Source organism: Marmota flaviventris, chromosome 2 (genome assembly GCF_047511675.1).
Source record: "Marmota flaviventris isolate mMarFla1 chromosome 2, mMarFla1.hap1, whole genome shotgun sequence".
NCBI lineage: Eukaryota > Metazoa > Chordata > Mammalia > Rodentia > Sciuridae > Marmota > Marmota flaviventris.
The window spans coordinates 30,021,141-30,034,030 of record NC_092499.1 but is presented as its reverse complement, the minus strand read 5'-3'; the positions used below and the strand labels follow the sequence as shown (position 1 = coordinate 30,034,030).

Sequence of the window (12,890 nt, the reverse complement as noted above, 5' to 3'; positions counted from 1 at the left end):
ATTGTGTCCAACTAAAAAAAAAAATAGGGCTGGAGATGTGGCTCAGTGCCCCTGAGTTCAATCCCCAATACAAAAAAAAAAAATTAAAATAAATAAGTAAATAACAAAAAGAACCGTGGGTATAGTTCAATGGTAAAACACCTCTTGGGTGAATCCCCAGTAACAACAACAAAAAAGAGAGCTACCTTCTATCTGCTCCAAGGCCATGTGAATCCCACCATGCACAAGTGCTTACCTGAATCTCTTCATTTTCATCTACTAGGAGGAAACTCACAACCTTCTCAGTCATCTTCTTCCTCTTGGTCTCCTCATCCATCTCTTCCCCCTCCAGGGACTCCAGGACCTTACTAACATGGTACACAGTAATAGGGTGTCTCCTCCTGTTACCCCCAGAATGAGTCCTCTTCTGGCACTCCAGACACAAGTTGATTTTACAGGTCTGGCACCTCACGGCTGCCCTCTGCCTAACACCTGGAGAATGCCCACTGGGGCCTTTGCAGGGGTCACAGTAAGGGACATGGCCAGCTTTGAGTCTTATCCGCTCATGGTTTCGAAGGCGTTCCTGCCGATGGAGCTCCTCCTCACAGCGGAGACACTGCAAACTGCAGCACTCGTCACACTCAAAGACAGCTTCATCAGTCCCGCTACAAGCATAACTTTCCTGGCACATCAGCCCAGGATTCAGGCCTTTCTCTGCTGGGGAAGTCTGGGCACTCATAACTCAGACTGGTAAGGAAGCACACCCACCATATAATAGTCACTGAGCTTTTCCAAGAAGCAAAACAAAGACTTTGAGTCTGAAGACCACACAAAATTTCCACAGGGTTCTAAACACCTCACTTAAAAAAAGAAAACCTGTCCTATTATAATTCTTTACACACTTGCAAATGGTTGATTTTTTTTAAATTTTCTGCCCCCAAGATTCTTGTAACAGCAGCAACATTGATTTGGTTTGAAGATTTCATCCTTCATAAAGTGCAGGCAAAGATGCAGTCAAATGAATTTGACAGAGTCTTTGATGGCAATCAGAGTTGTGATGGGTTCACACACATGGGCTCATCTCTTGTGCCTCAGCCACAAAGTTTTTGTAATGAAATTAAGTGGTCAGAAGCTTTTCAATATAATTCAACCTCAAGTCGATATTTCAGGAGATGCCTACAATAGAGGAAGAAAAAGGATTACACTCATCTAAAAAACAGAAGTGCACCTTAAACAAACAAACAAAAAGACTCTGATTAAATACTAAACAAAAATTACGGACAGAACTCTCATTCTTGCTGGTAAAACTTATACTGGTTTTTTCTGATACTAGAATTTCTTCCCAAAATCATAGGTAAGGCTCCTCCTTTTAAAAACAAACATCAATTCTAGGCTCAGGGCATTTAAAGACTTTGCTGTTCTATTCCCCAGACTGATACACTCTGTTCATTTAATTATTACAATTAGAATCAAAATCACTAAGCAAACTGTCCTCTGCACCCCCATCTGCACCTCACAGTTAGGAGGTGGGGAAAGAGATCTGTAAAAAAAAAACTAAAGAAAAAAATAAAATTTAGACCCATCAAAGTTCTGGGCAGATCTGGTTATCCTTGTAACTGTACTGTTTCAACTCTATAGACAGATGCTTAGAAATAACAATCACTATTTCAAGTTCAAAAACAATAACAATCATTGAACTTCCTTTTGTCCCTTCTTTCTGAAACTGGGGGGAAAAAAAAAGAAAAGAAAAGAAAGAGGGAGCAACAGGAAGTAGGATTCCTGCACTATGGCCTCCGGCAAAGACAGGCCAATAGTGAGTCAAAACAATTTTTTCTCGTGGTCATTCAAAAACTAACTTAAAAATAACTTCAAAAAAAAAGGTAACCGGGGCAGGAAAGAGGCTTTAGTAACTTCTACAATTACATTCCGAATCCCCCCTAGCCCTAACCCCCATTCCAAAGCCCCAACCAAGAGTGAAGTCTTCCTTACAGATATTCACTCCTCTCCCATGGTAATCAATCTATCAATCTTATTTTTAGATAAACAAGGAAGGCGAAGGGAGTGACTAGGGGACATTATTTACACCCTAACCTCTAGTCCTGCCCAGGCTGCTCCCAAAACGGAAACGAAAATCAAAACTTGTCACAAATGTAAAAAGCATAAAATCATCCTTCAAAGAACACCTCATCCCCGCCAGGCCAAGCAAACAATCTGCCCATTCGGGCCCCCACCTCGACGCCTCTCCCCAACCCGGGATTCCTCACCCTTCCTTCCTCCCGGACAACACTACCACAACCCGAGGGGTAGGAGCCGAGCCGAAGAACAAAGAAGGCCCCCAAAATCCCCCCCACGCCGGCACAGCCCGGAGCCGAATCCATTGTTTATGCCACCCCACCCCCACTCGAGCCGCACCCGGCCCCCCTTCCTCCCGGGGGCAGCCGGAGCCCCAGGACGACCGCTTGCCCGGTGCAGGGCCGTGCCCTCCCCGCCCTGCCAGCGGTGGCCCGGGGATCCCACCACGGAGAAGCTCGGCCTCGGCGAGGCGGTGTCTGGGGGCCGTGGGACGCCGGTGGGGGTGGCGGCTGTTCCTCAGGGCACCGGTGGATCCATCCTCATCACCATCTCCACCCCCACTCCTCCTAGGTTGCCTCCCGGGCTTCCTCCTCTCCTGTTGTCAGTTGGAATCAGCTGATCGGAGTGAACTTCTCCCAGCCCAGACTAACAGGAAGGCGTGAGCCTTGAAGCCCCGGAGGGAGGAGCGGCGGGGGGCGGAGCCCGACGCCGGTAGTGGGGGCAGGAGGGCACGCACCGCCTCCTAGGAGTTGTAGTTCTCAGGATACATCCTCTGTCCCCATATCCCGGAAGTGCAGATTCCAGGTGACTACAACTCCCAGATAAAAGCGCGGCTCTTACAAGCGGGCGGTGAAGGCAGGCCATCGAGCATTTCGGGACTTGGAGTCGTTGTATTGACAGTGGTTTCCGCAGGTTTCAGAGTTGTTTAGGGTACCGGCTTGGGGAGGAATGGCGCCAAATTAGACAACTGGTGTGATAATGTTTAGTGTAAACGGGAAATACCGAAGGAAATAATGTAGTTTCAAATAACCCTTAATTGCGAATCATTCCTTCAGACATGTGTAAAAACAAGCGGTCTCCACTTAGTCAATTTCATCCAGCACAAACTGGAAAAAACAGGAAGAATTAAGATAATTTCAAGTAGTCTTGAGGGAGTTTTGTTTTCCCGACAATGGTGGTCACCAAACCCATCATTAATTTTTTCTCCTCCCTGCTCTTTTTCTGACCTTTCCCTATATAACTTCAGAACTTATACATTTTAAGTTATCTTTAAATTAGGGTTTGCTTTAAATTAAACTTTTTCTACTAATTGCTGTCACTATTAGCTGGCTTTTTCTGTTTGTTTTTTAAACTCCGAGGCACTCAACCACTGAGCCGCATCTCCAGCCCTATTTTGTAATGTATTTAGAGTCAAGGTCTCACTGAGTTGCTTAGTGCCTTGCTTTTGCTGAGGCTGGCTGTGATCCTCCTACCTCAGCCCACGCCAGCCTAGCTGGCTTTTTAAAAATGGTCTTATATTTGTCTCATGCATTCCCTTTTCTTTTCCATTTTTTTTCCCATTTATTTTGTGAAACAACACTGAAAGAAAGCCTGATATGATGAAAAGAGCACTGGTCTGTGATGTCTAAGATTCGGTGCTTGCTCTAGAAAAGTTCCCTGACTACATAGGTGGCTTTAAAAAAAAAAAAAGGAAGAAATATATACATATGGATATGACTAGGGGTAAGACAGTCTCTCCAAATAATAAAGGAATTGCTTTGATAATCGTTAACCCAGGAGAGAAAACCAAGATTAACTGACTTGTCAAGGTCAAACAGCAGGTTATTGACAAAGCTGTGATAAGACTTCATATCTTGATTTCAAGTAGAATCCTTTTTTACCTTGTGATTCATGGGAAATAATAAATAGGAAAAAAATCAATCTACATAATAATAAATGAGCCATATATGAGGATTATTTGGCTGAAAATTATGTCTCCAAAACTGGGTAATGTACTAACCATGCAACATGACTGACTTTTTTTTTTTTCCTATGTCAGATCACAAATCAGAATATTAAGAACTAAGCTATCATAGTAGAGGATAGGAAAGATAGCAGAATACAACAGTCACTAGTATGGCAATATGTAAAAACGTGGATGTGTAACCGATGTGATTCTGCAATCTGTATACGGGGTAAAAATGGGAGTTCATAACCCACTTGAATCAAATGTATGAAATATGATATGTCAAGAGCTTTGTAATGTTTTGAACAACCAAAAAAAAATAAAAAGTAAAGAAAAAAAAAAGAACTAAGCTATCTGTGGCACTTTAAAATTTAAATGTTAATTGAACATAAGGGGATGTCGGGAGAAGAAAAGGGGTGAATCCCAGTAAAGAAGTCAAAATAAAAAAGAAACTAGGGGCTGGGGATGTGGCTCAAGTGTTAGCGCGCTCACCTGGCATGCATGCGGCCCAGATTCGATCCTCAGCGCCACATACAAACAAACGTGTTGTGTCTGCCGAGAACTGAAAAATAAATATTGAAAAATTCTCTCTCTCTCTCTTTAAACAAAACCAAAAAAAAAAAAAAAAAAAAAAAAAAGAAAAGAAACTAGGCTGAGACTAGCCAGTAGAACATATAATTTCCTTAGAAATTTTTATTCCTAGAACTACCAATATAATTTTCTTTAGCCTAAATAGATTGCTTCATATCCTTACTCAATGAGGAGGTTGCTATATTCTAGGAATAAAATGATATCTAATAAATCCCTTTAAATTCTTTTAAAGTTTTAATGGTTAGCCCTAAAAGAATCCCTAAAACTGAAAATGGTTACCTCCTAGGAGAGGAACTAAGAAGAAATTTTATTTAAACATACTTGTACTCTTGAATTTTTTCCTTTTCTTTTTCTCTTTATTTATTTTTGGGGGGCAGTTATGGTGCTGGAGGTTGAACTCAGGATTGCTGAATTTTTTACTATGTAAGTGCAATATGTCAATCATAATGAAAACATGAGTTTATTTCTTTTAGCAGATAATTGGAATCATCAGATCTATGTCTGTTGTTAGTTGTTTTTGCTCATTTGCAGACTTTGCATGCTTGTTTATTTTTTTTTTACTATGGGTTTCATTTTCCTTGGAAAAATTTTTGTGGGGATTCTTTTGAGGCCTAGCATAGAGGTTTATTCCTTCAGAGAGGATTTGCTTTTGCTTTTGCCAGGAGGAACCACTTTAAACTAATTCACTATTTGATATTTGTTTCACTCATTTATTTGTTTGTTTGGACCACAAGAGATTTATATCTGTGCTACCTACCCCTGGAAGTGATGGCTTATGGGTCCAGTGCCTCTCAAGTATACCACTACAACTTCTTCCCACCCCAAGATAAAACTCCCTGGTCTGTTTGGTAGGAGGCTGTTTACTTCCTGTTCACCCATATGGGTATTTGAGTTCTTCAATATAGATTTCCCAAAAATCCACCAGGTCCTGGACTTTTCTTCTGTCCCATGAGGCCTAAAAAAAAACAAGCTTAAGTTCACCAAGTAAGGCATATGTCCTCAGGGTAAAGTGACATCATTGTTCCACTTACTTTCCTGCTTTCACCTAGATTTTGCTCTGATAATTCATCTTGTTGACTCAATATTTTACCAAAACCTTTAAACTTGTTATCAGCAGGATAGTCAGTTTGACATATTATGGGGGGGGGGGTGCGGCAAGCAAGCTAATAATTCAATAGGGGAGCCCATCGGATCATATGGGAGGGTTTCTGTATGCTGGCAGTGTTCTACTCTTTACCTAGGTGGTGGTTGAACCAATCTTCAGTTGATAATCATTAAACAATTCATGTCTCTTGCATTCTTCTATTTATATGATGTAGCTCACAATTTAAAAATCAAATAAAGGGTTGGAATTGTAGCTCAGTGGCAGAGTGGTAGAGTGATTGCCTTGCATTCATGAAGCCCTGGTTCGATCCTCAGCACCACATAAAAATAAATAAATAAAAATAAAGACATTGTGTCCATCTACAACTAAAAGAGTATTTAAAAAAAATAAAATTAAAATCAAATTCAAATAAAAATGAAAAGGAAATGATAAAAGATATCACAAAACTAGGCTCTGCAAGACAAGCAAATGGACTTAATAAAATCATTTCCTTAAATCAATCAAGATTTTAAATATCCCAACAATATTTCACCACAACACAAGATACAAAACTAGTAGAAGACATTTTTCTCCATTTGTCCAATTAAACTTCCCATCTAGCTTCCCCCTTCAAGGGAGTCCTCAATATAAACATACAACACACCCATACCCACAATTGATTTATAGCTATTAAAATACTTACTCCTAATTTCATCAACTATATGCATATATACAGTATGGGGTAAGCACAGTCTCTTTCCCAAATGGTATTAAGAGATGTTATTTATTAGCTGGGTGCTGTTGTGCACACCTGTAATCCCAGTAACTCAGGAACCTGAGACAAGTCTAAAGACAGCCTCAGCAATTTAACAAGGCCCTAAGAAATTTAGTGAGACCCTCTCTCAAAAAAATTTTTTAAAAGGGGGTGGGGGTGGCTGGGGATGTGGTTCAGTGATAAAGCTCCCCTGGGTTCAATCCCTGGTACCAAAAAAAAACAAAAAGCAAAAAAATACCTTTAGCTTTCACCTTCAGGCCCAGAAATTTTGTTTTATCACCCACTAAAGTGAATTAATCTCTCCGTGGTGAACACATATTAATCAAGCTTACCAGCTAAGAATACCAATACAGTAGTTTGGGGTGATATATTACTGTAATCAGAGTAGAATTCTTAAAACTAGCACAAAGAGAACCATGATAATTTTTTTTTTTTTTTTTTTTTTTTTTTTGCTTGGGCTGTGGTGGAGCATGCCTGTAATCCCAGCAAATTGAGAGGCTGAGGCAGGAGGAGCATAAGTTCAAAGCCAGCTTCAACAATTTATCAGAGGCCCTAAACAACTCAGTGAGAACCTATCTCTAAATAAAATATAAAAAGGGCTGGGAATATGGTAATGTGGCTCAGTAGTTAAGTACCTTTGGGTTCAATCCCTGGTATCAAGGACTGGGGTTATAGCTCAGTTGGTACACTGCTTGCCTTGCATGCACAAGGCCCTGGGTTCAATCCTCAGCACCACAAAAATAAAAATAAAATAATCTTCAATACCTGGTATCAAAAAAAAAAAAAAGTACCCTGTGAGAATAGAATCATAGCAAGAGTCAGAGCAACTAATAGTTATGGTAAAAGGCTAATGTGGCATTCTGTTATAGCAACAACAATAAAAAAAGATTAAGACACTTTGGCAAAAAATTATCCTGGGTTATAAATCTAATCCTAAACCAGAGAACCTTTACCAGCTGTAGCTAAAGACTGATGAAATCTCAGAACAAAAGCCAGAGAGTTGCTAACTCTGAAGATGGAAAAAAGGAACCAAAAGTAAAGGAATGCTATGGCATCTATATCCAATTTCTGACCTATAAACTAGTTCTAAACTGTAAAATATTAAATTTGTATTGTATTAAGCCATAGATTTGCATAATTTGTCACAGCTGCAATGGAAAACTAATATAGAAATGCTGTGAATAATTTCTATATTGTCTCTGCATTCCCCCACACCGCCACCACACCCAAATCAAAATCCTGAGCAGGACAATCCAATTTGTCTCACATGGATCACCCAGCTTGAGCTGGGTGTGGTGGAGCATGCCTGTAATCCCAGCGAATTGAGAGGAGGAGCATGAGTTCAAAGCCAGTTTCAACAATTTATCCCAGGCCCTAAATAATTCAGTGAAACCCTATCTCTAAATAAAATACAAAAAGGGCTGGGAATGTGGGAATGTTGAATGTAAAAGAAAATGAGAAGAGGGAGGACTTTTTCTCTTTGATTTCTGGAATAGAAGGTATAATACAGTGTAGGGTTGTTCCCAAATAGGGAAGAGAAGTAGATAGTGAACAACAAAAGAACAATAGGTGTCTGTTAGAGACAATCATTACTTTGTCAAGATTTTCCTTTTTCTGTGCTTAAATGACTTACCTACTCCACTTCTGGTTGAGATATATTTTTCTGTAAATATAAGAATATATTTCACCAAATTATTTAAAGCCTATAAACTATGTCTTTCCTCCATTAGTGAAGAAAGAAATTGCAAGTCAAACTGGCTTAATCAATAAAAGAATCCCAGTGTCTTGGAAGGCTGAGACACCAGGATTTCGAGTTCAAAGCTTGCCTCGGCAATAGAGGGGTGCTAAGCAACTCAATGAGACCCTGTCTCTAAATAAAATATAAAATAGGCTGGGGATGTGCTTAGTGGCCGAGTGCCATTAAGCACTCGTTCAATCCCAGGTACAAAAAAAAAGAAAGAAGAAGTATATTGGTTCAAATAATGAACAATCTAGAGATTATTAGTTTTAGCCAAAACTCAATCCAGGATTTAGTATGCTTAGGACCTATTTGCTTCTCTGCTTCTCAGCTTGAAAAATTATACTAATATTAACATAGTAGTAAAAATAAAGGGGCAATGTTGAATACTGCCCTCATTCCTATGTTGAATGCAACTTTGGCTACTGTTTTGGTTTATTCTCTCAATTCATGGTATGGTTCACATGAACTTTTCTAGTAGTTTTCACAGAGAGGTTTTAATATGATGAGATCTAATTGTGCCCATTTTGTCTTCTTTTTTTTTTTTTTTAAAGAGAGAGAGGAGAGAGAGAGAGAAAGGAGAGAGAAAATTTTAATATTTATTTTTTAGTTTTCTGTGGACACAACATCTTTGTTTGTATGTGGTGCTGAGGATCGAACCCGGGCCACATGCATGCCAGGCGAGCGCGCTGCTGCTTGAGCTACATCCCCAGCCCTCCATTTTGTGTTTATGGATTATGTTTTTGGTGTCCTGTTTAAAAACTCTTTGCTAGGTGCAATGAGACATTCCTATAATTTCAGCAACTAAGGAGGCTGAGGAAGGAGGATCACATGTTTGAGGTCAGCTTCAGCAACTTAGCAAGACCCTGTCTGAAAATAAAAAATAAAAAAGACTGGGGATATAGTTCAAGAGTGTAGCACCTCTGGGTTCAATCCCCAGTACAGAAGGGTAGGTGGGAATAACTCTGTGAGTTTAGGTCCTGAAGACTTTCACATATGTGTTCTTCTAAAAGTTTTATGTTTTATACTTTATGAACCATTTTAAATTACTTGTTCTATAAGGATTAAATTGAGGCTTATTATTATTATTATTTTGCTTAGTTTTCATTTAATTGCTCCAGCACCTACAGAATGATGAACTTTTTTGAAGCTTTAAAGTAGGTAGAGAAGATGAAACAGATAGATACCTTTTAAAGCATCTTCTCTGTGTGTGTGTTTATATATATATATATATATATTTTTTTTTTTTTTTTTGGTACCAGGAACACTCGGCCACTGAGCCAAATCCCTAGCCCTACTTTGTATTTTATTTAGAGACAGGGTCTCACTGAGTTGCACCTCGCTTTTGCTGAGGTTGGCTTTGAATTCACAATCCTCCTGTCTCAGCCTTCTGAGCTGCTGGGATTACAAGTGTGCGCCCTGGCTACCAAGAGGTAGTCCCTGACCAGTCACATTTATATTACATCAGTCTGTGCCAATCAGATTATCCAGACAGGGAATTTGGAACTGATGTCCAAAAACAGTGAGCAAAGTAGAGCAGAGTAGACATTCGCTACTGAGAGTGTGCCCAACATCTAATCTCCTTCCTGTGTTTGGAGAAATGCCCATTGTTTGCATGTTGATGGAACATTTGGCCAGTCTATGAGCTGACCAAGGACCATGAGTCCAAAACTATGACTAAGAAAAAAGGAAATTCACAATGAGACTTCCATGTCCAAGAGTATGCCAGACTTCATAATCTAAGAAGGCTTATGTGGATCTGGGGTTGTGGCTCAGTGGTAGAGCACTTGTCTGGCATGTGTGAGAGACTAGGTTCTATTCTCAGCACCGCATATAAATAAATGAATAAAATAAAGGCCCATTTAAAAAAAAATAAAGGAATCTCTTTAAAAAAATAAAAATTAGGAGCTGGGATTGCAGTAGAGCACTTGCCTAGCACGTGCAAGGCCCTGGGTTCCATCCGCATAGCACCACATAAAAATAAATTAGTAAAATAAAGATATTGTGTCCAACTACAAGTAAAAAATAAATTGAAAATAAATAAAGAAATAAAAAATAAACAAATAAATAAAACAATAAGGCTTATGTACCAGAATACTCATGTGTTGAATAAACAAAGCATATGTATATATACATATATATGTGTGTGTGTGTATATATATATATATATATATATATATATATATATATATATATACACACACATACATATGTATTACTGAACTTATAAGAAAATAATACAATGACTGGAGATATATCTCAGTTGGTAGAGTTCTTGCCTTGCATGCACAAGGCTCCAGCATCAAAATAATAATAATAATAATAGTAATAATAATACAAATCTCCAGTGTTAAGGAACAATAAAGCTGGGCATGGTGTCACAGGCTTGTAATCCCAGCTCTCCAGAGACTTGAAACAGGAGAATCTCAAGTTCAAGGCCAGCCTGGGCAATTTAATAAGACCCTCTCTCAAAAAATAAAAATAAAGTAAAAAGATCTGGGGATATAGCGCAGGAGAGCCTCGGGTCTGTCCTCAATACTGTGAAAACAAAAGAAAAAACTAGTGGGTGGAGGCTATCTCCAGAGTGGTAAATTAATGGAAAAGCCCTAAGGACCCATAGTAAAATGTGTGTGTGTGTGTGTGTGTGTGTGCGGCGCGCCACACCCCCAGCCCTTTTTATTTTATTTATTTATTTTAATTTTTATTACCTCTTATTTCTTTCTTTTTTTTTTTTAAATGTGGTTCTGGGGATCAAACCCAGGGCCTTGTGCATGCAAGGCAAGCGCTCTACCAACTGAGCTATATCCCCAGCCCTTAATTTTTTTATTTTTTATTTTGAGTCAGGCTCTTGCTAAATTGTGGAGGCTGGCCTTCAATTTAGGATCTTTGTGCCTCAGCCTTAGAAACTGGGACTGCAGGCATGCATCAACCATGCCTGGTCTCTCCTAGAGTCTAGATCATTAATAACTATGTAGGAGAATGGAGGTCTAAGCCCGAGACAATGAAATAAAGCCCTTGAATAAAAGCCTGGAACTTCAACAGATTTAGAGTCAAAGGGTGAGCTAAACAAAAGTTTGCCTGATAAAAAAGGGAGGCAAAAAAGAAATCTATCGGGCTAGGGACGTGGCTCAAGTGGTAGCACGCTCGCCTGGCATGCGTGCGGCCCGGGGTTCGATCCTCAGAACCACATACAAACAAAGATGTTGTGTCCGCCGAAAACTAAAAAATAAATATTAAAAAAGAAACCTATCTTTGTGTATATGACACCAGGTGGACTATTTATTAAAAAATAAATATTAAAAAAAAGAAACCTATCTTTGTGTATATGACACCAGGTGGACTATACTCCAATAATGGTAATAGTAAGAGTCTCTTCTAAGTATTTATAAACATAGTTTTACTCTAATAAGAGTGTGAGGTTTGAATTGAAGTGATTGCAGACTGGTAGTATGGTTCAGCATGCAGGGAGTATAACATAAACCTTCACGGGCATGGTGGCTTACACGAGTAATTTCAGTGGCTCTGGAGTCTGAGGCAGGAGGATCATCTATTTCAAAGCCAGTCTCAGCAATTTAGTGAGGCAATTTAGCTAGACCCTGTCCCACAATAAAAAATAAATAAATAAAAAGGGCTGGGGATGTGGCCCAGTGGCTAATTGCCCTTTGGTTCAATCCCTGGTACCAAAAAAACAAAACAACAACAAAAAAAAACCTCTGGGACAACACATCCTGAACTTATAGAGAAACTCAGGGTAAATACAATCACAAACACAAGTCCACATGAATAAAGATCAGCAACAAGCAAAATTTTCTTACCTCCAAGAGTCTCAGTTATTATAATCATCAAGTAGATAAATGAAGGCAAAATGAAGATTTTTTTCAGACAAAGAAAATCATAGAGAATTCATCATAAGCAGACCTGCTTATATTGTTTCTTCTGCAAGAAACAATAATGAACACTACTCAAGCAGAAGGAAAATGAGACCAGAGGGAAATTCAGATTGAGTACAAAGGAATGAAGAGTGCCAGAAATATCTGCTATGCTTTGAATAATTGTATTCCCTCCAAAATTCACATAAAAACTTAATCTCCAATGCAACAATATTAAGAGGTGGGGCTTTTGTCCATTGCATGCAAGTACTTAGGAGGCTGAGACAGAAGGATCTCAAATTCAGGGCCAGCCTTGGCAACTGAGTGAGACCCTATCTCAAAATAAAAAAATAAAGTAGACTGGAGATGCAGCTCAGTGATAGAGCACTTCTGGGTTCAATCCATAGTATTGGAAGGAAAAAAAAAAAGAGGTGGGGCCTTTTAGGAGGTGATTTATGTATGAGGTTCCACCCTCATGGATGGGAGCTGGGACCTTATAAAAAAGCTGGAGGGAACTAGCTAGACCCCTTTTGCCCTCTTCTTTCCAGCATATGAAGACTCAGTAACAAGGTTCCAACTTGAAAGCAGAGAGCCAACTCTCCCAGACACCAAACCTGTCTGCACCTTGATCTTGAACTTAAAGCCTCTAGCACTGTGAAAAGCAAATTTCTATTCTTTATAAATGACCAAGTCTCAGACATTTTGTTATAACAGCAGGAATGGCTAAGACAATATCTTTAAAAGGTAATTAACTGGGCTGGGGATGTGGCTCAGTGGTAGAGTGCTTATCTAACATGCACCAAACCCTGGGTTCAATCCCCAGTGCTTAAAAAAAA

At 39.4% G+C, this 12,890-nt stretch overlaps 1 protein-coding gene across 1 annotated transcript in view; it reads right to left on the bottom strand.

Annotated features, from left to right (window-relative positions):
• The window catches only part of Zfyve1 (zinc finger FYVE-type containing 1), a 60,442-nt gene extending 57,729 nt beyond the window's left edge, over positions 1 to 2,713 (bottom strand). Inside the window, exons 1-2 of the mRNA XM_027931506.2 lie at positions 2,497 to 2,713; positions 236 to 1,155 (exon numbers count right to left, since the gene is read on the bottom strand). Coding sequence (XP_027787307.1) covers positions 236 to 718 — 483 coding nt within the window. The 5' untranslated portion in view covers positions 719 to 1,155; positions 2,497 to 2,713. The remainder of the gene's footprint in view (positions 1 to 235; positions 1,156 to 2,496) is intronic.
• Between the last annotated feature and the right edge of the window lie 10,177 nt (positions 2,714 to 12,890).